Source organism: Cebus imitator, unplaced genomic scaffold, assembly GCF_001604975.1.
Source record: "Cebus imitator isolate Cc_AM_T3 unplaced genomic scaffold, Cebus_imitator-1.0 Scaffold548, whole genome shotgun sequence".
NCBI lineage: Eukaryota > Metazoa > Chordata > Mammalia > Primates > Cebidae > Cebus > Cebus imitator.
In genome coordinates, this window is record NW_016107863.1 from 925,326 (window position 1) to 950,452 (window position 25,127).

The 25,127-nt window shown below is 39.1% G+C and overlaps 1 protein-coding gene across 10 annotated transcripts in view; it reads right to left on the minus strand.

Moving 5' to 3' along the window:
- Positions 1-25,127, minus strand: part of HECW1 (HECT, C2 and WW domain containing E3 ubiquitin protein ligase 1) — a 453,917-nt gene that overhangs the window by 182,696 nt on the left and 246,094 nt on the right. For all 10 annotated transcript variants that reach the window (XM_017515382.2, XM_017515378.2, XM_017515385.2 and 7 more), the window contains one exon: positions 15,081-15,175. In XM_017515382.2, coding sequence (XP_017370871.1) covers positions 15,081-15,175 — 95 coding nt within the window. The remainder of the gene's footprint in view (positions 1-15,080; positions 15,176-25,127) is intronic.

Below are 25,127 nucleotides of genomic sequence, written 5' to 3' on the forward strand. Positions count from 1 at the left end.
TGATCCTGGGGCTGCTTGATAATTCCGACTTCCCTTTGGCAGAGCGCACAGATAAGGGCCTTTACACCCTGGCAACATGCCTGGGGACTTCATTAACTTAAGGGCTCTGCCATCTTTGCTGTAAGTAACATAGGAAAAACTCACAAGGAGAAAAAAAATGTTATCTCTGTGAATTCACATGCAAGGATTTGATTCTAATTTTTTGGACTCTTTTAGGAAACAGCAATGGAGAACACCCCTTATCTAAAAGCACCAGTCCTGTCTGAAGCTACAGCACCTTAAATCCAGGGACACCTTCACCTAGTTTAGATGGTTGAAAGAAGTGGGATCTAATGATCTACCAGAACCTGAGATTAATTATTGTGAGGGGGCAGAACCAGGTCACAGAGTGAACCGCAAACTCGTGAGTAAGCGCATTTTGAGGGCTTTGCTCCTGGGTTTAGTGTTACTGTGTGTTTTCAAGCAAAATAAATGAACTGATCATAGTTAATCCACTTGCTCATCAACCTGAACTTCCCTTTGCTAATAGAGCAAGAAGGTTAAAATGCACTGGTAGTAGAATATTCTGCCTTCAGAACAGTTTTGAAAATGTAGTTGGTGTGGGGAGGAGACAGGTTTGGGCTGCCTGTCTCCCTAGCCTGGGTCTCACAGTGTTGGATGAGGCCAGGGACGGGAAGAGCCCAGTCCTAGGTATCTCTGACCTGCTCAAATGGCTCTGTGCTACCACATTCATTCACCTGCTTACAGGTTAGACGAACTTTACTCATGCTGGCTCTGTGAGATCCTTGGGAAGTAAGAATTTACTTTTTCTCAAGACTTTTACCTGAAGAAAAGTCTTTTTTTTTCTCCCAGAGTTTGACCACTAAATTGGATGCTGGAGCTGAAAGTTACACATCTGAACTCAAGATGTTTATATTTGAAATCTTTTTTTTTTTTCTTTTTGAGACAGAGTCTCGCTCTGTCACCCAGGCTGGAGTGCAGTGGCATGATCTCGGCTCACTGCAACCTCTGCCTTCTGGGTTCAAGTGATTCCCCTGCCTGAGCCTCCTGAGTAGCTGGGATTACCGCTGCCCATCACCATGCCCAGCTAATTTTTTATATTTTTGGTAGAGGCGGGGTTTTACCATGTTGGCCAGGCTCATCTCAAATTCCTGACCTCAAGTGATTAACTCGCCTTGGCCTCCCAAAGTTCTGGGATTACTGGTATGAGCCACTGTGCTGGGCTTGGAATGTTTTTAAAAATAAGTGTTAAAGAATACTTCTTTACTTTTTATTTAGCTAATTGGTGCAATAAGTCATTCAATATATATTTAAGTAATAAAATAATAATACACCCTCGCAATCATTTCAGCATATCTCTTTATAGGTAACTAGTTTCCTTATTCACTACCAGTTTCTGCCATCCACAGTTTTCTCAGTCCTGAAATCCTATCTTTGACATGGGTGATTTCTCTATTTTTACATGCTTGAGAATGTCTGTATTCGACATAGTCATACATCACTGACAGCTAGTATGGAAGAGAACAATTTTTTTTTCCCTTTAAATATACATCTTACCAAGCACATCTTAGTGCTGTGAAGAGAACATTCAAATTTTCTTGGCCTTTGCCGTTTCCCAGGCGTCCAACTGTTTCTCCTGTTTGTTTATAGCATTCTTCAGTTCAAAAATTCTTCCTCCAGAAACTCCTCAGCTCCTTTTGGAGTAAATTCAATGCAATAAACTGAAGGAAATTTGGGGAAATTTCACATGTGCTCTCAACATGATCCAAGAGAACATTTTATCTTTAAAACCTTATAAGAGAGCAATGAATGGTAAGGACTATGTAGTTCTAGAAGCCTGCTGTGTATTGGATTATTCTTTTTTCTTATTTATGTGTCTACTAAATTTTTTTTACTATGAACTTACATATATATTTTATTATATCAATTTCAGCTATCTGACATACGAGCAATTTCAATTTTAATTAGGTATATATATTTTAGATCAGAAAATGTTTTCTTTTTTTTTTCCATTGGTTATTATGTTTCTCTATTTTGTTTTTTAGAAACATCTATTGTTCATAAATTAGATTTCTGGGTTTTAAAAAGTTCTGTTTTCTTCTCCAGTTTCCACTGTGCAGGGGATAATTTTTTTTTTTTTTTTTAGTTTGTCTTCTAATTCAGTAATTCCTTTTCCCATGGTCTCAAAGTCACATACTTGTGACTGTTGGTCAAAAGGTGGGACCCATTATCTTCTTACTGTCCTTACCATTCATTGCTCTCTTAGGAAGTTTCAAAGATCACTGTTCTCTTGAATCATGTAGAGAACATGTGGAATTTACTAGAATTTCTTTACATTGAATTTATTTCAAAAGAAGCCAATCTCTATGAATGAATTTCCTTAGTATTTCTTTTTATTTGAACCACAGAATACTTTTTATATAAAATGAGTGATAACTTCTTTCAATGCAAAGAATGTAACAACAAATAATTTTCCTGACCAAATAACCAGTGGAGTTTCCTCCAAAAAATATCTATATCAAGCAACCCGTGGATCCACCAACAGAGGAATGAATAATCAAAATAGAGTATATGCATACCAGGGAATACTATTCAGCCTTAAGAAGGGAGGAAACACTGGCACACGCTGAGACATGGTTGAACCTTGCAGACATTATGTTCGCTGAAATAAGCCAGGCACAAAAGGGCAAACACTGTATGATTCTACCTACATGAGGCACCTAGTGTGGTCAAATTCCTAGAGATGGGAAGTAGGATGGTGGCTGCCAAGGGCTCAGAGGAAGCAGGGAATGAGGAGTTGGTGTTTAATGGGGACAGAATTTCAGTTTGGAAAGATAAAAAAGTTCTGGAGATGGATGGTGATGATGGTCACACAACAATGTGAATGCATGCAGTGCCACTGAGCTCTGCATGCTGAAAAATGGTTAAGATGGTCAATTTTGCTATGTATATTTTACCACAATTGAAAATAAGAAAAGCTTTAATCTGCTATACCAGCCATTAGAAGGGGCAATTTTACTCAAATTTGTATTTGTAGGTACAGGCAAAGAAAAAATAAGCTTAAAAAAAACCCTGAGATTATTTTTTCAGAGCGAGACAGGGAAAAGAAAGAAAGAAAAGAAGAAAGAAGCCAGGCATGGTAGTGCACAACTGTAATCCCAGCACTTCGGGACGCCAAGGCAGGGGGATCACTTGAGGTCAGGAATTCTAGGCCAGCCTGGCCAACAGAGAAACCGCGTCTCGACTAAAACACACAATTTAGGTAAAAGAATCACTTTAACGTGGGAGGCAGAAGTTGCAGTGAGCCCAGATCAAGCCACTGAACTCTAGCCTGGGTGATGGAGGGAGACTGTGTCAAAAAAAAAAAAAAAAAAAAAAAAAAAAAAAAAAAAAAAAAAAAAAAAAAAAAAAAATTGGGGGAAAAAAAAAGTGGGGGGGTATATTATGAAGGGTAAAAAAAAAAAAAAAAAAAGGTGAAGGTGGTACGACACCAAAGTGCACGGAAGACAGCACCACGGAGCTCACTGTGACACCTGCAGCTACTCCCCACGCCCTCAGTCTGCTTTGTCTCCATCTCTTCCTGCCAGGTTTGGGGCATCTCAATGATATTATAATCATCAGGAGTTCCTCTCCATTTCTGGCCTCAGCACTTTCTTCATTTCTGGTTTTAATTAAATCATCGTTTTCAGTATTGATCGGTTTTGTCTTTTCTGTTTATCATTCCCATTGGAATGGTGGTGGGGTTGACAGGTAGCCTAAACAGGCATCTATATCACGTGATGGATGTCTGACCCCTGCTCTGGAAAAGGAGGGATTTGGCAACTGTTTTAGCACTCTTGTGTTAGCACATGCCAACGTTCTTTCCCTTTGCAACAAGGACTGAGTTGTGACACTACAAAGTTTGAGCATCTAGATAAAACCAGACCAGTCATGAAAAGAAGGAAAAGTGAATATTTTTTTAAAAAATGGGCTTTCCTCTTGTAAAAAATTATTTTAAAAAATTATTGATGTTAAAATAGTTAACAGAGAAAACACAAAAGGCTCAATCCCACTATTTTGATAATTCCTATGTTTTTTTTAAAAGAAATCTATTGCTAGAAAACATAAACAAGTTTTTAAAAAGGAAAATAACTCTTTGTTAGAAAATAAAAATGGGTAAAAAAGAAAAGGCATAGAATAAGTGAAATCCTGTACACCCCACCCCCACATAATCCTCAAAGGTAGTCACTGTTACTTATTTCTTGTTATTCTTTCCTAGAAATAATTTTTCTAACTATTAATAAAAAACTACATCAACAGGGTAATATTAAAAGCACTGCTCTGAGCCTTGCTTTTGCATTTCATAAAACATATTGAGGCCAGGTACGGTGGCTCACGCCTGTAATCTGAGCACTTTGGGAGGCCAAGGCAGGCAGATCCACTGAGGTCAGGAGTTCAAGACCACACTGGCCAACATGGTGAAACCCTGTCTGTACTAAAAATACAAAAAAAATTAGCTGGGCATGTTGGTGGGCACCTGTAACCCCAGCTACTTGGGAGGTTGAGGCAGGAGAATTCCTTGAATCTGGGAGGGGGAGGTTGCAGTAAGCTGAGACCATGCCATTGTACTCCAGCCTGGGCAATAAGAATGAAACTCAGTCTCAAAACAAAACAACAAAAAAACCCCACGACCAACAAAAAACGTATTGGGAACTTTTCCCCATAATTACAGTCTGCTCCTCTGCTGCTTCTGCCCTTAGAGTATATCATCCAGTCTCTCTACTGGAGACACTGGCTTTCCTGTCGTTGCTATTCTCACAATGCAGAAATGAATGATTTTGTCTATATGTCCCAAATAGTTTTTGCAAATATGCCCAAGATAAATTTTGATACATTTGATAAATATTGCTAAAGTGCCTTGAAAAAAATGGGCCCAATAGTGTGCACATGCTTCTTTCACTCCCTCATCATCCCCGGGTACCATCAAACTTTTGAATTTTTGCTTTCTGATTGGAGCATTAAAAAAATAGGCTTTAATTTCTTTTAAAGCAGTTTTAGATCCACAGCAAAACTAAGCAGAAAGCAAACCCTTCTCATATATCCTGTCTCCACACATGCACAGCCTCCCCCACTACCAATATTCCACACAAGAGTGGTATATTTGTCACACCTGATGAGCCTATCCTGGCACATCATTATCACCCAAGGTGTACACTTTCCATCAGAGGTTACTCTTGGTGTTGTATGTTCTGTGGGTTTTGACAAATGTATAATAACCTGTAGCCACCATCGTATTATCCTACAGAAGAGTTTCATTGTCTTAAAAACCCTTTGTGCTCCTCCTATTCATCCCTCCCTCCCTGCTAAATCTTCACAACCACTGATCCTTTTTACTGTCTCCTTATGTTTTGAAGGTCATATAGATGAAACGTAAAAGTATGGAGCCTTTTCAGATTGGCTTCTTTCACTTAGTAATATGCATCTAAGATTTCTTCATGTCTTTTTCTTGGCGGCTCATTTCTTTTTAGTACTGAAAAATATTCCATTGTTTGGATGTAGCACAATTTATCTGCTTGCCTGCTGAAAGACCTTTTGCTTCCAAGATGCCTCCAAGTTTTGGCAATTATGGATAGAGCTGCTGTAAACATGTGCAGATGTTTGTATGGATATAAGTTTTCAACTCCTTTGGGTAAATACCACGGAGCGAGATTGCTGAATCATATGGTAAGGGTATCTTTAGTTTTGTAAGAAACAACCAAACTGTCTTTGAAAGTAGCTGTACCATTTTGTGTTTCCACCAGCAATGATTGAGAGTTCCTGTTGTTCCGTATCCTTGCTGGATGTTGTGCTGTCAGTGTTTGGATTTTGGCTATTTTAATAGGTGTGTTTGGTACCTCCTTGGTTTAATTTGCAATTCTCTAATGACATATATCGTTGGGCATCTTTTCATAGGCGAATTTTCCATTTGTATATCTTTGGTGAAGTATCTGCCCAGATCTTTTGTCCATTTTTTTAATTGGCTTGTTTGCATTCTCACTGTTGACTTTTATGAGTTTTTGGTACACTGTGAGTACAAGCTGTTTGTCAGATATGTTTTTTGCAAATATTTTCTTCCAGTCTGTAATTTGTCTTCTCATTCTCTTGATGGAACATCTTCTGTGTGTTTATTGGTCATTGTGGTTTTTCCCTCCCCTAAAAACTGACTTTAGGTTCTGGCCCATTTTTCAGATGGTTTGTCTTTTCTTTAACAATGTAAATTAGTTCATTTTGCCTTTGAAAGCGTAAGGTGTAACAGATTTATCTATCCCTTGATCATTTGAAAGACTTCACCTGTGAACTCATCCATTTTCTTTTGTCCATTCTGTGCTAAGCTCCTTACCTCTAATCCCTAAGATGTCAACATTTGGACCCCGCTGCAGACGAAGAAGAGAAAAGCCTTTTGTTTAAGAAGTCTTCATTTAATTTTCATGTCCTTTTTTTTAGGTCACTGAATATATTCATGTCAAGATTCATATAAATATATTTATCTTGATGTGCTCGTTCACAATTTCTAGGTCAGCTAGTAAATACCGCGGTAGTAAATAAGAACATTGCAGCTTTCATAGTGCTGGCAAAGATGAAGGTGTTCTCTCCCATAAAGGCAAAGGTAGACTTTTAACAGTACCAAGACTGTCAGATTGACTCTTAATGTCAGCAAAGAGTGACATTGATATTTCCTATGACAGAAGTCCATTATCTTTCTGGACCATGAACCCTGTTTATCTGATGAGTACCTTGGATCCATTCCCTAGGAACATGTGCAAATGTACCCCTGAAACACCAGGGCTTTATAGATGTCCTGACACTAATTTCAGAATGTGGCTCTTACAGACATAGAAAGGATTTCCACTTTCCATTAGTGATTGTTTCTCATTTTTTTTCTAATGTCATTTCTACAGAAAATGCAACTTGATGAGAAGATTTAGAACCAACCATTGGGAATCACAGAATGTGATTCGGCATTTTGCTTCCTAGAGTCCAGAGAGGAAGGATGTAAACCACCCCTACACTATGGCAGCTGAACCATGGCTGGTGGGAAGCTTGAGACCCCAAAATGCCTCTTTAGTGTGAGCTCTGGATCTCTTTCCCTCAAATGGAACAGATTCCTTAATGCTGGGCTAGAATAGAATCAAAACTTCCAGGATGCCTCTCTGAGAGGGTTAGAGATTATGGACAGGGCCTGGGTAAATTCTCTAGAGAGATGATGGCCAATCCCTTCCCTTTCTTTCTCTTCTAGAAGGGCAAGATCACCTGATGCCTTGCCCCAAAAGCAAATGTACAAATGTCCCTGCTGCTTTAGTCTGATCAAAACCTGAAGGGACTTTTGTAGAAGACATGTATATGAATAACATACCACTATATTCTGGATTAAGTTTACTTACAAAAAATAAACAGGCTTGATCAGAAATCATGGCTGTGTTGTGTGCACATTTCAGCGTACTCCTTCTGAAAAACCCTACATCATGTCTGGGCCGCCCATAACTGGTCTTTACAAAGTACCCTATATTGTCCACTGCCAGAGGCATGGAATAGTGCTGTGTCATTGCCTGTGTTCTTGTCTGTCTCCCCGCTACACACTTGCCCCTGTGTTAGACGGGTGGCTTGATGAGCATGGGGATTTGTCTTGTTCGGTTTTACGTGCCTAGTGGTTAGCCCCAGGGAGCTTACTGACAAATATTTACTAAGTATATACATGAAATTGAAGCCACAGGCTACATAAAGATGCCCAGAATAACTGTTTGGAGCAGGCCACCACAGTCGAGGGATAGAGTGTTGCATGGACTGGAGAGGTGGGAGCAGAAGGGCTGAGACGGTTGAAGCAGGTTCTAGGAAAAGAAGATTAGAGGCAAGAGGCTTTGAGCATCAGAAAACAATTTGCCAGATTAGCATTGAGAAAAAATGTGATGTGGATTCTAAGCTAGAAGAAATTATACATTATGCTGGTATCTAGCCATCAACTTCTATCACCCTTGGAAACTCTTTTTCTATTCCACCCTTGAATTTCTGGAATGGAGACAGAGTTTAAAAGTTAACAATAGCCAGAAAATTTTGTAAAATAATCCCTTAAAAAGTTGTTAAACCCTCTAGTGGCTGGGCACGGTGGCTCATGCCTGTAATCTCAACAATTTGGGAGGCCGAGGTGAACGGATCATCTGAGGTCAGGAGTTCGAGACCAGCCTGGGCAACATGGTAAAACCCCATCTCTGCTAAAAATACAAAAACTGGACAGGTGTAGGGGCACTCACCTGTAATCTCAGCTAGGGCTGTGGCAGGAGAATCACTTGAACCCATGAGGCGGAGGTTGTAGTGAGCTGAGATTGCACCACTGCACTCCAGCCCGGGCAAGAGAGTGATACTCCTTCTCAAAAAAACAACAACAACAAAACAAAACAAAACAAAACATAACAAAACAAAACCCCTCTAGCAAATGTCTGGGCAGCATTAATCCTTTGCATGTAAATAAATCACGTATGTAATTCTAGCTCAAGCACTCAAGATTACATTTATTGTGTTTTATCTGTATTATTTGATTTATAGCTCCTACAAATAAAAATGCTTTCTTAAATTCTGTTCTAAGAAAAGGTTAACAGACATTTATGAAGGGAATAAATAAAAAATAGAATAATGTAGTTAATAACTTCTTCAGACTTCTTGCTTCCCTAGCATAACTAGAATTATTTCATTTAGAAACTGATTTTCAGAATATTAGGGACAAAGTCTTGAAATTTTCTCATCATAATATTGTTAATGAAGTTTCTTTTTAGTGCTGGTTAGGTAAGTACTGGTGATATGCTGCAAAAGTAAATTCTGGATGTGGTTATAAGGCAACAGGGAAACAATTCACAAAAGGCTGCTATGGCTATTATAAAATCCAAGTAAAAAATTACATGTCATATCAGTTTCCCAAAATACGATGGGGCCAAGTTTCCAAAATCAGAGATGGAAATAGCGCCATGAATCTGGTGAAATCATGAAAGCCAGAATCCCAACTAAACCCTTAGAAAGCCTCATTTTCTTGCAATTTGAGGAAAATGACTCTGAAATTTCCCCAAGTCCCTCTTTGTGCAGAGACAATTCTTTACATAGCATAATGAATAGAAAACTACAGTTGAGAGAAAATAGCATCTTGGGCAGTCTTTTGGTTCTGAGGTCTGCATAAGGCTGCCTGCTCTCCCGGGATCTCAGGGTTCGCTGGCCCAGCTCACTGGGGCAGTGCAGTCTGTCCCAATTAAGAGAGAACAAACTCTTTCCTCTTCCATTAGTTTTTGGATACCTCTTTCTGACACATTTCAAAGGTAAAATTGAGACTCCATCTGAACACACTGGATGAAGGGGATCCTTTGGCAACGTCAGGGACCTTCATCCCAATATTGATGATGCATTGTGATTGACACTTATTGGGATCCAGTCCAGCCATTTAATCTCTGCCAAGCACAAGGGCTCAAGACCATTTATTATAAAGCTGAGGTGTCTTCCAAATTAATTGGCTTTTGTCTAACAATTCTAGATAGCTGCTTCCACCAGTCAGCAACCTGTGAATTCCTTTTGCTACTAACTTGGTTGAAGCATTTTCCAGGACATTTTATAACCTATAGCAGCTGGTCCATAGTTACTTTATAATGAGTTAAAATATTTTTTGAAATATCTTTTAAAATTCCCAAGAAAAATATTACTATAGTCAAAGGTAATGACCTAGAATTTGGGGGTGTTCATCAATTATTTGTCCAGTGCAGGAGACTCAGACTAGTGTGGAGGGAAATCTTGACCCTATTTTAGAGTGCTAATTTAGGCTATATTGGTGGGGAAATGTCCTATTGAGTTGCCCTTTTTTTTCTTTTTTTGGAGGATAGTCAACTTTACCTCTGCTCAGGGGGTCTGACAAAGTAAATGAATCTGTAAATATGAACTAGTGAAAAGATAGTTTGTTCTTTCTTCTTATTTTATTTATTTATTTATTTTTGAGATGGAGTCTCACTGTTGCCCAGGCTGGAGTGTAGTGGTGTGATCTCTGCCTACCGCAACTTCTGCCTTTGAGGTTCAAGTGATTCTTGGGCCTCATCCTCCCAAGTAGCTAGGATTGCAGACATGCACTACTATGCCTAGCTAATTTTATCTATCTATCTATCTATCTATCTATCTATCTATCTATCTATCTATAGAGATGGGGTTTTGCCATGTTGACCAGACTGGTCTTGAATTCCTGGCCTCATGCGATCCACCCACCTTGGCCTTCCAAAGTGTTAGGATTATAGGCATGAGTCACCATACCCAGCTGTTCTTTGTTCTTTGGCAAAAAACTTTGAATGTGATGCTGTTCAGTTATTATGAAAAATTTGGTTGCAGAGGCACTAGATTAACACGGAGGGAGAAGGAGAGGATCTTCCTATGTTTACTTCCAACTTCTCATTGAAAGAGCCAGAAGATACAGAATATGAAGTAAATAAATAAACAAACAATAACAATCTGAGGTGAGAATAAAAATAATCCAGTGTAACATAATCCTGATGGGATTTCCACACATTTTAATGCTGATATAAACAACATAAGAAATACATTCTTTCACTACACATGGCCTAGCCTCTAAATCTAGAGGGGCCTGTACTCCAGAGTAGATGGCCCCACATGGGGTGGAGATGTCACGTGCGCAGCCTGCCCTGCACGCTGGTGGCCTTTCCCAATGGCTTGGACCCTGCTAGAGGCATTCCCCAGCTACCTAATTTTTTTGTATCCAGAGGCTGCAGTCCCAGGCCTCAGTGTGGGTGGGGAGGAGGCCCCCTGCACTGCCAGGTGAATGCTCCCCAGGGAGGGTCTCATAAACCAGGTGTGGGAGCAGCGTGCTTGGGACCTGAAAGACTCATTTACATGGCTCACACCAACAGCTTCAGACTACATCGGAGTCTCCAGTATTGTAGGAGAACCAGCAGGTGAAGGGAGGGCCCCACTCTCTCCAGCAGCCCCTAAAGATGATGCTAGCTGGGTGCCCGCCCGAGAATGGGAAGAGGAGAATGTGAAAATCCACTGCAGGGTCAGACCCGGCAGAGCAGCCCGGTTATTTTCAGTGGACTGTGTGTTGGGCAGAGGACAGTTTACCCACTCTGTCTTTGGCAAACTGTAGGGATAGGCCGATTTCTGTTTTTTTTTGATGTATAATCGGAGAGAGAAAAATATATCATGGGGCTTATTTAAGAAGACTGTAATACACAGGGGGGGTTAGCAAGGGCCAGGCTATGGAGAGGAAGAGCTTGCCTTTGACAATGATTTTTCTACAGAAAGTAAAAGAAAGGTATAAAACATGATAGGTGCTCCCAATAAGACACAAAAAGTATGACAAACAGGGTGCAGGAGGAGATATAGGGACACAGAGTCCCATATTCTTTAAACGTAAGACAACTAGGTCTCCTTCCCTGTCAGGGCTGAGCCATTTCTCACCCCATGCCTTTACACAGGCCATCCCTTCTGCGGGTCTTGCCTGCCTTCAAGGCATGGCCAGGGCCTGCTCATGATGCCCACCTCAGCCCATGCCCCCTCCTCCTGCAGCCAGCACAGCTGCTGCAAGTGCCTAGTCACGGCTTTCTCTGTACACCGGCACAGCAGGCTTCCTGCTCCGATACTGGAGACTTTACACAGTATTATAATAATGGAGTAACTGTGAGTTCTCAGCAGCAGGGCTTATATTTAATCTACCTCTATAAGCACACCCATCAGTTTCTGATACACAATAAATGAGAGCCCCAGAAAGACAAGAGGAAAAGACAATCTCATTTTAAACAAGGACCTCAGCAGTTGCCCATGGGACAAAGATGAGAGGGAACAATGAGAAAAAGAACTGAGGCATCATGGGACCCTACAATGCTCAGAAAACTAAAGCACCAATTACACCCAAGGAGCATGTCACAGCTTGTTCCTCCTTTTTGAAGAATGGCAGGTTTAGTGTATTGTCACAAACCAACTCAGCGACTTTTGGGACGTGATATAATGGCAACAGACAGCAACTCTTCATAAGAGACGAACTCAGCAGCAGCAATCCTCAACCTAAAAGTGGACACTCCAAGTTTATTAACAAGTTGATTTAGGGAAACTTCACAGCATTTCCCCTTAGAAACAGCGTGTTCAAGTCCCCAGACCAGACTGCAAAGGCTTATGTAACTTGGAAGTTTGCTAGATTATACCCAAACTGAGCTGGGTTGCAAAAAGTATAAGTGAAATGTGGTTCTGCTCCATCACCATACAGCCAAATGATCCCTTAACCAGAATGATAGTTCATTCCTCTCTCCACAGATGTGCTGGGCATCAGCTAGATAATGCGTGAGAAGCAGTTTTGAGAAGTGTGCTATGCTGTTAAACAATGGGGGCTCCTCCTAGTGTGGCTCCTATGAAACCTAATTACCTGTGAAAATACAGTCATGTGGAACAGTGTGTGCTGCTTTCTGCCCTGAGACTCCAGGGACTCATTTTTACCATGACAGCAGAAGCCCAGGATTTCTCTCTTTGTCCCTGGAGGCATAGGGGTTTGCCATGGAGCATGCACATGCTTGGGGAATAAAAGTTGTCTGCAGGATGTACATTCAAGTGTCAACCCAAGTATCTACTGATTTGTGTGAGAAAATCATTAAGGAGATAAAAATCAGGTTGACAGCAATGTGTCAAAATATTTCAAGATGCCAGAGTTTGCAGCGGCAGCTCACATGGAGATGAGGTCAGGGTGGGAGCAATCAGCCACGTGCTGAAACTTATGTCAATAGTGTGATGGAAGCATCTCATTTCTTCTTCTGAGATACAAGCCCTTGTTTCTGGTGATGGCAGTCCTTGGGGAGCATATGCTTGTTGACAATTTATCCTGCCCCAAGGGGCTGTTCTTCCTACTTTAGAGGCTGTTTTCTGGGCAGTCGGCCTCTTGCTTAATTTTAAGCATACATTGCACAACACTGTGATGATGGATGTCACACTTTGCATTTGTCTGAGCAGCAGGTGAACATCTGGAGTCTCCAGCAGGTTGAGTTCAGAGAAGCCAAATGCTCTAGGAAGCTTTCTTTAAATTAAAAAAAGTGCTTCAGGTTAAGAATTTGTCTGAATTCCAGGGCTGGCCAACACATCCACGTTATCATTCCAGAGCAGAAGAAGGTGAGGAACTCCTCTTCCCTCTGAGCCTTGAGCCAACAGGCCGGTCTCATCAGTGGGCACGGCCCATCCCTGATGAGGAGTCCATGTGTCTGCCTCATTCAGTGACCTGCTGTGCAGTGGCAGAGGCCAGACCTGCAATGGAAGGCTCTTCCCTAATTGGCTTTATTCCACTTCCCACCTCCTTCCTTCTCTGTGTGCTGTGTGCTCAATGCCTTCCTGCACTGTCTCCCTAGCTTCTGGCTCACTTTTTCTTTTCTGTCTTGATTTAGCTGTCCCTAAGCTAGCATGATTCAGTTGTCCTTCCCAGCATCAATGATTGGCTAACAGGTATCAGGACCTCTCTGGCTTTAGGGGGTGCCCTCTTTTGAGGACTGCCCAAACAAATAGGCCTAGAAGAGAGGTTCTGGCACTCGAAGAATAGCTCCCTAGATTCTCACACTTAAATTGCTGTCCCAGACAGGAATCATGTTCCAATCTGCATGGACAGTGAGGAAAAAATGGCAAAGCTGTCAAAAGCGCGTGTGGCTCTCCCACTCTTCCCACTGCGCCTCCCGCTATGTGTTTCCTGGTGGTAAACCCAGCCCTGTGTCCAGTCGTACCGAGGATGGAGGCAGCCAGGCTTTGGGCCTCAGGCATGCTTATCTTACTGCTTACTACCAAGGCCTCAATCAGCTCATCTTTAGGACGCTGCAGAACTGAATTGCAAAGCAGCAAAGTGGAATATTTTTTGGAGTCAAAGTCCTTTCTGAATCATTCATATTTCATGTCAAATACTTTCTCTATTTTTTTTTTTTTTTTTTGAGACAGAATTTCGCTCGTGTTGCCCAGGCTGGAGTGGAGTGGTGCTATCTTGGCTCACCATAACCTCTGCCTCCCGGGTTCAAGCGATTCTTCTGCCTTAACTTCTTGAGTAGCTGGGATTACAGGTGCTTGCTACCATGCCCTACTAATTTTGTATTTTTAGTAGAGACAGGGTTTCACCATGTTGGTCAGGCTGGTCTTGAACTCCTGACCTCAAGTGATCCACCTGCCTGGGCCTCCCAAAGTGCAGGGATTACCAGGCATGAGCCACCACACCTGGCCTATTTTTTTTTTAATGTAAAAAGAAAAAAAAAAAGTCTTTTTTATTTCTACTAGCATGACAAAGTCCCCCACTGGTTTCTGTCCAGCCTCCCCAGTTGGTCGTTTTAAATTTATGTGAAAAGGAAAAGGAACGCCATTTCTCAATGCATTTCAGTCTAATCGGATGTACTAAGAACTAAGTGAGAAGGACTCCAAAGATAAAAACTGGATTGTAACTTAGGAAAGATGGCATCTATTACCATAGCCTGAGCAAAACCATACAGCAGGGAACAAAAGATGTGACTGAAATCCTGGATCTGCAATGAGCTGTGTGACCTGAGATAGATTACTTAGGCTCTTTTGTCACTGTCCTCATTTATAGGCAGGGAAGGGTGAGAGATTCCAGTCTTTCCAGGCCTACCATGTTATAAGTCTATGACTAAAATCAACCTGAGGCAATAAATCCTACTCCATTAATTTATTTATGAGCCTAAAAGAAATAAAAACCTAGGAAAATATAAATATTTAAAACCAAACAATTAAAAAATGTGATCCAAAGAAAGGCTTCTTCGTTGTTATTGCACAAGTCTCTGTTAGAAACATTTGGCCATCTAAGGAAAATGCTGAAGCTCGGCTTTTCCCTAATAAACAGGTGAAGCATGAGCTTTAATAAGGTTGACTTTGGATCTCATTCCTCTTGACTATTTTGAGGTGCCTCTCTGTTTATTTGTAATCAGCCTATCAGTATACCTCCATATATGTGTACACACACACACACACACACACACACACACACACGCACGCGCACTTGAACAAAATAAGAAAGTGAAGAAAGACCAGAGTTAGGTCTAACCAAAGACGGGGGAAATGAAACTTACAGGAGCTGCCGAGTTTTTGACCGTGACACTGGGGGTGGTTGCTCGCAGGGCCCCACTCACTCCATGGTAGTATTTGAAGCAGATCTTAGTTTCAGCTGAAAGACAAACACAAAACAAGACTAAGAAGCAGGGTATAACCCAGGGAGAGACAGCTATGGCTACAGAGGACATCTTTAGGAACTGCAACCTAATTCCCCTATGAGCAAGCCAGGCCACACTCGACAATGATGCTCCTCCTGTGGCCTCGAGGACAGGTCTGACTTCTTCCTAAAACTGTGACATGAAAAATTGTTTTGGCCTTAAGGTTTTTGTATCCAAGTTAAATCCATTATTTAGACTTCTTGGCATCCATCCTACCCCATTAGAGGTCATTGCTTTTAAACCCTTAGTTCTAAGATGTGATGTGGGTGGATGCCTACCCCTGTCAGTTTCTTCTGTAATGTACTATTATTTAATTCATTGCGATTAATATCTTGGTAATTTGCAGGAAGTCTTTGAAAAGTTGTTGAAGGACACGGGAAGGAGGCATATTTGCTGAACTCCTGTACTCATCAATGATAATCTCTTTGCATCACAATTTGTTTTCCTTCAAAGATCTATAGATGTAGCTGGTAGTTGTGGCACACATCTGTAGTTCCCAGCCACTTGGGTGGCTGAGGTAGGAGGATCACTTGAGCCCAGGAGTTTAAGGCTACAGAGAGCTATAATCATACCAATGTACTCCAGACTAGGTAATAGGGAGAGACTCCATTTAAAAATAAAAAAGTTCTATAGATGTTAAGCAGAATACAAAGGGTTTAGGGGGATCAGGCTGGGTGTGAATTTCAGCTCCATTACTGACAATCTGTGAGACAATGAATAAGTCCCTGTACCCCATGTTAAAATAGGACTTCATAAGATGTTAAGCAAATAAAAGTTCTTATGTTCAATTAAATGCTCAGTAAATGTTAGCGATTATGATGATGTGATGACTAACTGACAATAATATAAATCCATTTCCTTCCGGTATTTAGTACTGCAGGGGGCAAGACCTGCAGCCACCGTGAGTTTAGTTCATTTGAAGGTGACTTGCTTCACCCAATTCACTGTTTACAGGATTTGTTTCCTTAAAATTTAAAAAATTTACCAGGCTATGTCTTGGTCCCTTATATTTTGTTTGAAGCAATATGAGAAATCTCCAATTTGAGATTTTTTTTCTCTCAAATATGAAAATTTGCCTTCAATTATCATATTAAAATAATGTCTACAATTTTCTTAGCATGCATTGAAAATTTGCTTAGAATGGAAAATATGAAAAATGAAGATACGTATAAATAAAATAACAATCTTCTGAGGTTTTTTGCATACTTGAGTATAAACTATAGAATAATGTATTTTGCTTTTTTTTTAAATTGACATTATGAATTAAGCATGGCCAACTGTTATTTAAAACTTCGCAAGTAACATTACTTGTTATATAGAACAACTGAATAGATTTACACATTGCAAATATTTCCTACATTTGGAAATTCAGACTTTTCTCTGAAAATCAATGACTTTTTACAAATTATTTTTTAAGTTCAAATCTTCTCCCTAGGACAATGGAGCAAAAATCCCTAGACACCTACCTGACATTCATTCTATCTTTCCTCCTTAATAACAGAATCTCAGTTTCATTTGAGTGATAACGTTTGGCTAAAGTACTCCATCTTGCAGCCTCCCTGGCAGATAACAGCTATGCACTTTACAATTGTTGTTTTAGGATTTCTGTTATATGCAGCTAAACCTAAACCTAACTGATATGGAAAGGTTTCCTCAACCCAGAAGATATGGACATTGCAGTAGTCTTCCTTAGGTTAAAAGATAGGGGTGCGGTGGCTCACGCTTGTAATCCCAACACTTTGGGAGGCCGAGGTAAGGAGTTCGAGACCAGCCTGGCCAGCATGTTGAAACCTCATCTCTACGAAAAATACAAAAATTAGCTGGGCATGGTGGTGCACGCCTGTAATCCCAGCTGCTCAGGAGGTTGAAGCAGGAGAATGGCTGGAACCTGGGAGGTGGAGGTTACAGTGAGTTGGTATAACGCCATTGCACTCCAGCCTGGGTAGCAGAGCGAGACTCAGTCTCAAAAACAAACAAACAAAAAGATATGAATATTTAAGGGATCTTCCCTTCTTGTGGCCAAATTACTTTCCAAATAACACTTTACACTTCTACCAGGAAATGTGACTCTGACCATCTCATAGAACCCTTCTTAGCATTGAGCATCATCACTTAAAAATAGGCTTAAAATAGAATCCCATTATTATTTTTATTTCATTTATTAGTAGAATTAAACTTTTTCATCAAATTTTGATTAGCTATTTAAATCTTTTTTTGAAGCCACTGAATTGCAGTTGTTCAGATTTTCCGCTGCCTGGGTGATGCCTGGGTGCTTACCAGTCCCTCTGTTAGTGGACGTATTCCTACTCAGATATGCCTGTCCTTTCAATTTCCTTCCTGAGTCACTTTCTCTACAGTTCTTTCACATGTCTGTTGATTGTCTTTTCAAGCTCTTAGTGGACAGTCTTATAACCCAGTTCTGTATTTATTCTCCAAGACACCTCAAAGTTGTCCCCATGTTAGGTCTATAAATCCAGATCCAATACTATGTTGGCTTGAAAGGCAAGTTTCCTGCAAGTCAGGGATCAGGGAAGGACCCTGAATAAAGCAGTGAGCCCATCTATCTAGTTAATCACAATGAGTTGGTGTTGCCTAGTGCGTGAGTCACTCTGCCTGTAGGTGCTGGCGGGATCAGCATGGAGGGGCCAAATAGCCTCACCTTCAGCTTAGTTGGTTGGAAGGGACTTTTAGGTGTTAGGAATCCCGAATGGTCACTACTAGATTTTCATTTAAAGAAAAAATTATTTCAATGCCTTTGAGCAAAAAGCTCAGAGAAATTACATATAATCTTGCATTTAACCCTAATGCTAGATGAGCAGACCAGTGCATATTTTGAGCCAAGAATTCATGGAAACTTTCAAACTCTGTACTCTTCTTTGTTTCTTCCATTTTTAATTTGTTATCGATACATAATAGATGTACATATTTTTAGGATACATGTGATGACTGAATACGTTCATATAATTTGTAAAGATGAAATCAATATAATTGCAACATACATGATCTTAACTGTCTGTTTTTTTGTGCTAGAGACATTTGAATTATTCTCTTCTAGCCATTTTGAAACATATGATAGATTGTTACAAATAATACTAACTCTATGGATCTATCAAACACTAGGTCTTATTTCTTCTATCAAAATGTATATTTGTACCCATTAATCAATATCTACTCATCCATTTCTTCCTTATTCCTTTCTTGGCCTCTTGTAACCATCAATCTACTCTGTATTTCCATGAGATCTGCTTTTTAAGCTCTCTCATATGAGTGAGAACATGCAATATTTATCTTTCTGTGCTTGGCTTATTTCACTTAACACAATGACCTCCAGCTCCATCTATATTACTGCAAATGACAGAATTTCATTCCTTTTTATGGTTGAATAATATTACATACCACATTTTCTTTATCCACTCATCTATTAATGGGCACTTAGGTTGATTCCCTATTTTGGCTGTTGTGAACAGTACTGCAATAAACTGTGAGTATAGACGTCTCCTCGATATATTCATTTCCTTTCTTTTGGCTATATATTCTGTAATAGAATTGCTGGGTCATATGGTAGTTCTGCTTTCAGTTTTTTGACAAATCTGTTAGTTTTTCATAGTGGCTGTACTAATTTACATTCCCATCAGCAGTGTATGAGAGTTCCCCTTTCCCTTTCTCTATGTCCTTGCCAGCATTTGTTACTCCCTCTCTTGTTTTAATTAGGGTGAGATAATAACTCACTGAACTTTCGATTTGCATTTCCCTGATGATTACTGATGTTGAGCATTTTTTTCATACACGTGTTGGTCATTTGTCTTTCTTTTTTAAGAAATATCTAATCACATCTTTTGCCCACTTAAAAATCACATTTGTTTTTTGCTCTTGAGTTATTTAAGCTTCTTGCATATTTTGGTTATTAATTCCTTATCAGACAGATAGTTCGCAAATACTTTCTCCCATTCTTCGGCTTGTCTCTTCACTTTGTTGATTGTTTCCTTTGCAGTGCAGAAGCCTTTCAGCTTAATATAATCCTATCTGTCAACTGTTGCTTTAGTTGCCACACAAAGAAATCAGGTCTTACACAAAGAAATCTTTGCCCAGACCAATGTTCTGCAGCATTTCCCCAATGTTTTCTTTTAGTAGTTTCAGTTTTAGGTCTTAAATTTAAGCCTTTAATCCATTTTGATTTCATTTCTGTGTATGATGAGCAAAAGGGGTCTAGTTTCATTCCTCTGCATATGGATTTTCAGTTTTCTCAGCATCATTTATTGAAGAGACGGTTCTTTCCCTGTTGCATGTTCTTGGCACCTTTGTTGAAAATGGGTTGGCTATAAATACCTGGATTTATATCTGGGTCCTCTATTATTATATGTTCCATTGGTCTATGTGTCTGCTTTTTTTGCCATTACCATGGTTTGGTTACTTCACCTTTGTAGCATATTTTGAAGTCAGGTAATATGATACCTCCAGCTTTGCTCTTCTTTGTTCAGGATTGCTTTGGCTATTCAGGATCATTTGTGTCTTTTGTGGTTCCATATATATTTTAGGATTCGTTTCTCTATTTCTGTGAAGAATGTCATTGATATTTTGGCAGGGATTGCATTGAATCTGTAAATTGCTTTTGGTAGAACTGTCATTTTAGTCATAATAGTTCTTCCAACAAATAAGCATAGAAAATCTTTCTATTTTTAAATGTTTCCTTCAATGTCTTTCATCAGCTTTTTCCAGTTTTCCTTGTTTCCTTTGCTGGTTAAATTGAGGTCTAAGTGTCTCACATTCTTTGTAGCTATTGTAAATGGGATTGCTTTCTTAATTTCTTTTTCAGATTGTTTGCTTTTGGCATATATGCATAACTTTCATATGTTGATTTTTGTATCCTGCACCCTTGCTAAATTTATTAGTTCTAACAATTTTTTGGTGGAATCTTTATTTTTTAAATATAAGATCATGTCATCTTTGAACAAGTCTACCTTACCTTCTTCCTTTCTAGTGTGGGTGCCCTTTATTTCTTTCTCTTGCCTAATTCCTCTGGTCAGAACTTCTAGTACTATATTGAATAAAAGTGGTGAAAGTGTGTATCCTTGTCTTCTTCCAGATCTTCGAACAAAGGCTTTCATTTTTCCCCCCCATTCAGTGCTATGTTAGTTGTGGGTTTGTCATACATGGTCTTTATTATTTTGAGGTATGTTCCTTCTATATCCAGTGTGTTGAGGGGTTTTATCATAAAAGGATGCGAATTTTGTCAAATGCTTTTTCTGCATTTATTGAAATGATCATATGGTTTTTGTTCTTTATTCTGTTAATGGGATGTATCACATTGATTGATTTGTATGTGATGAATCATCCTGGTATCCCTGTGGTGAATCCCACTTGACCATGGTAAATACTCTTTTTAATGTGTCGTTAAATTAGGTTTGCTAGTGTTTTGTTGAGGACTTTTGTATCTATGTTCATCAGTGATATTGGCCTGTAGTTTTCTTTTTTTGCTGTTGTTGTGCCCTTGTCTGGCTTTGGTATTAGGGTAATGCTGGCCCTGTAGAATGAATTTGGAAATATTCCCTCCTCTTTGATATTTTTGAAAAGTTTAAGCATAATTGGTGTTCATTCTTCTTTAAATATTTGGTAGAATGCAACAGTGAGGTCATCAAGTCCTGAAGTTTTCTCTGATGGGAGACTTTTTATTAAGGCTTCAGTCTTATTATTCATTATTGGTTTGTTGCAGTTTTCTACTTCTTCATGGTTCACTCTTAGTATTATGTATTTGGGAATTTGTCCATTTTTTTTCTAGGTTTTCCAATTTGTTGGTGTATGGTTGTCCATAATAGTTGCTAATAACTTTTTGTATTTCTGAGGTCTCAGCTGTTACGTCGTTTTTTGTTTCTTACATTATTTATTTGAGTGTCCTTTCTTTTTTTCTTAGCTATTTTAGCTTTGTTTATACTTTCAAAAAAGCTGACTCTTCATTTTGTTGATCTTTTGGTATTTTTAAGGTATCAGTTTAATTGGTTTCTGCTCTGCTGTTTATTATTCCTTTTTTCTGTTTATTTTGGGTTTTGGTTTTTCTTGCTTTTCTAGTTCCTTGAGGTACTTCATTACGTTGTTTACTTGAAGTCTTTCTACTTTTTTGATATAGGTGTTTATTGCTATAAACTTCCCTCTTAGTAAAGCTTTTACTGTACCCCCTACATTTTGGTATGCTGTATTTCCATTTGATTTGTTTCAAGAAATTTTAAAACTTCTTTCTTGATTTCTGCACTGACCCATTATTATTCAGGGGCATGTAATTTAATTTCCATGTGTTTGCATAGTTTCTGAGGTTCCTCTTGTTATTGATTTTGTTTTATTTTATTGTGGTCAGAAAAGATACTTGATATGATTTCTCCTTTCTTGAAATTGTTGACACTTGTTTTGTGGTTTAACATATGGTCTATTCTGGAGAATGTTCCATGTGCTGATAAAAAGAATACGTATTCTGCCGCAGTTGAATAAAGTGTTCTGTAGATGTCAGTTAGGCCATGGGGTCACTGTGTAGTTTATTTACAACATTTCCATGTTGGAATCATATGTCCATTATGGAGAATTGGATATTGAAGTCTCCTATTATGATCATATTGTAGTCTATCTCTCATTTTAAACCTATTAATGTTTGCTTTATGTATTTGGGAGTTCTGGTGTTGGGTGCATGGATATTTATAATTTTCACACCCTTTTGCTAAATTGACCCCTTTATCATTATATAGTGACCTTCTTTATCTCTTTTTACAGTCTTTGATTTGTAGTCTATTTTATCTGATATAAGCATAGCTATTCCTGCCCTTTATGATTTCTGGTTGCATGACATATCTTTTTCCACCTCCACACTTTCAGTCAATATGTGTCTTTATAGCTGAAATGGGTTTCTTATAGGCAGCGTATAGTTGGGTCTTGGTTCTTTATTAATTCAGCCACTGTTTCCCTTTTAATTACAGAATTGAGTATATTTACATTTGTTGTTATTGATAAGTAAGGACTGACTACTGCCATTTTTTTGCTTGTTTTCTGGTTGGGTTTTAACTACTCTCTTCCTTTCTCCCTGTCTTCCTTTGTGGTTAAGTGTTTTTCTCTGGTAGTATGTTTTAATTTTTTGCTTTTTATTTTTAGTGAATCTATTATAGGTTTTTGCATTTTGGTTGCCATGAGGCTTACAAAAAAAAAAATCTTATAGATGTAACAAGTTATTTTAAGGAGATGACAACTTATCTTAGAACACAAAGCATAGAAACAAAGAACATGTAATAATAATAAAAAACCTCTACAATTTAACTCCATCCTCCCAACATTTGAATTTTATGTTGTCTCAATTTACATTTTTTTTTTTTTTTTTTTGAGACGGAGTTTCCCTCTTGTTACCCAGGCTGGAGTGCAATCTTGGCTCACCGCAACCTCCGCCTCCTGGGTTCAGGCAATTCTCCTGCCTCAGCCTCCTGAATAGCTGGGATTACAGGCACACGCCACCATGCCCAGCTGATTTTTTGTATTTTTAGTAGAGACGGGGTTTCACCATGTTGACCAGGATGGTCTCGATCTCTTGACCTCATGATCCACCCACCTCGGCCTCCCAAAGTGCTGGGATTACAGATGTGAGCCACCGCGCCCAGCCCTCGATTTACATATTTTTATATTAGTTATCTCTTAATGGGTTGCTATAGGTATTAATGTTTTTGATCAATTTGTCTTTTGGGTTTCATACTAGAGTTATGAGTAGATTGTACACCACAATTACAGTATTAGAGTATTCTGGGTTTGTCTGTGTACTTACTCTTACCAGTGGATTTTATATCTTCAAATGTTTCCTTTTTGCATATTAGTTTTTGTTTTTGCCTTTCAGATTGAAGAACTCTCTTTAGCATTTCTTGTATGATGGATCTGGTGCTAGTGAATTCTTTTAGTCTTTGTTTCTCTAGTAAAGGCTTTATCTCTTCTTCATACCTGAAGGATAACTTTGCTGGATACAGAATTCCTGGGAGATAGTTTTTTTTGTTTCCTTTTAGCACTTTGAAAATGTCATGCCACTCCTTCTTGGTCTGCATGGTTTCCATTAAGAAGTCTATTGCCTGATGAGTTGGAGCTCCTTGATATGTTCTTTGCTTCTATTCTCTGTTGCTTTTAGAATGCCATCTTTGTCCTTGACCTTTGAGAGTTCAATTATTACATGTTTTGGGATAGCCTTATTTGGGTTGAATTTATTTGATGTTCTCTGATCTTTCTGTATCTGGATGGATGTATACCTCTTTCTCAAGTTTTGGAAAGTTTTCTGTTATTTCTTTGAATAAGTTTTCTACTCCTTGCTGTTGTTCAATTCCTTTTGAACACCAATAATTCTTAGATTTGGTCTTCTGAGGTAATTTTCTATGTCTTGTAGATGATCTTTGTTCCTTTTTGTTCTTTCTTCTGTTTTATCCTCTGTGTATTTTCAAATAGCCTGTCTTTGAGCTCACAGATTCTTTCCTCTGCTTGATTCAGTCTGCTGTTGAGAAGCTGTAATACATTTTTCATTTCCACAAATGTATTTCTCAGTTCCAAGATTTGTTTTTTTTTAATTATTTCAATTTCTTTGTTAAATTTCCTTGATAAATTTCTGAATTGCTTTTTCTGTGTTATCCTGGAGATCACTGAGTTTCTTTAAAACTATTATCTTCAGTTCTTAGGGAGTACACATATTGCTGTGTTATTAGGGTCAATTATTAGTTTTTTGCCTTGCCCACTGAGGAGGTCATGGTTTTCTGTTTGCTGTTTTTCTTATTGATATACAGGTATGTCTTTGCACTGAAGGATTGATTATTTATTGCAGTCTTCTCTGTGTGGCTTTTTTTTTGTTTTGCTTTTATTGGATATGTTTGTGAAGGGATTCTTTGTAATTTACCTATTGATATCTTTCTTTTTTTCCCCCTAGTATTTACAGTTGCCTCCTTTTTGACACTAGATGGCCTGTTAAGCCCAGGTTTGCCTCAGCTCTAGAAAACAATCAGATTGCTGCCCATCCTGAATGGAGGAGGTCCCAAAGGGGTTATTCCAGGACTATGGAAAGGCTGAATAAGGGCTCATGCCAAGGAGATCTGTGGAACAAGCTTTCCACGGCATGGTGCTGCTGAACACTCACCCTGATTTGGTGTCTCCTTTGGCTGAGCTGTATTGCAGAGTTTCCAGGGGTGGTGGTCTTTCCTCCTTGCTTTGTCTATGGTTGCTCTCAGGGACAGTTCTCCCTTCAGGTAGCCCCAATGCTTCTCGTGGGTTGAGGCAGAGACAAGTCTCCTGCCAGGGAACCCAAGATGATGGGGAAGTTGGATGTCTACCTCCATTTCACTTTTTCCAGTGTAGGGATGGTGAGTTGGGGGGAAATTTTCCATGTACTCAGTGACTGGTAGATTGAGGGGAGAAGCATTGTGGATATGAAAGTCTGATTCTCTTACCATCTTCTCAGAGTTTTTTCACTGCTTTGTGGTCCTGGGAGCTGTGACCACAGGTCACAGTTATCCTTATATTTGAGTTCTGGGATATTGCTGGTGATCATCTTGGTGCTGTGCACATATTTCAAATTTTCTGTGGGAAGTGAAGCCAGCTTGCTTCTATACTACCATTTTGGAAATGGACATCATGATACTCTTCTGAGAAATTGTTGACAAAGGTTGTTTTCCCTTTTTCTTAAACAAGTATTTTTATACTATGTTCCAGTATTTAGCAACTTGATGATGAATTGGTCTCCCTCTTATTTAATCTAAATACTCCTGTAATTTAAAATTATTTCCCATTCTAACTTGAAAGAGATATTAAATCATTAAAGTTTCTTCTTATTTAGGGATGGGCTATGAATCAAAACCACCCATAAATATTAATACACATACACCAATAATACATGTATTTATATTTTCAAGTTTAGGC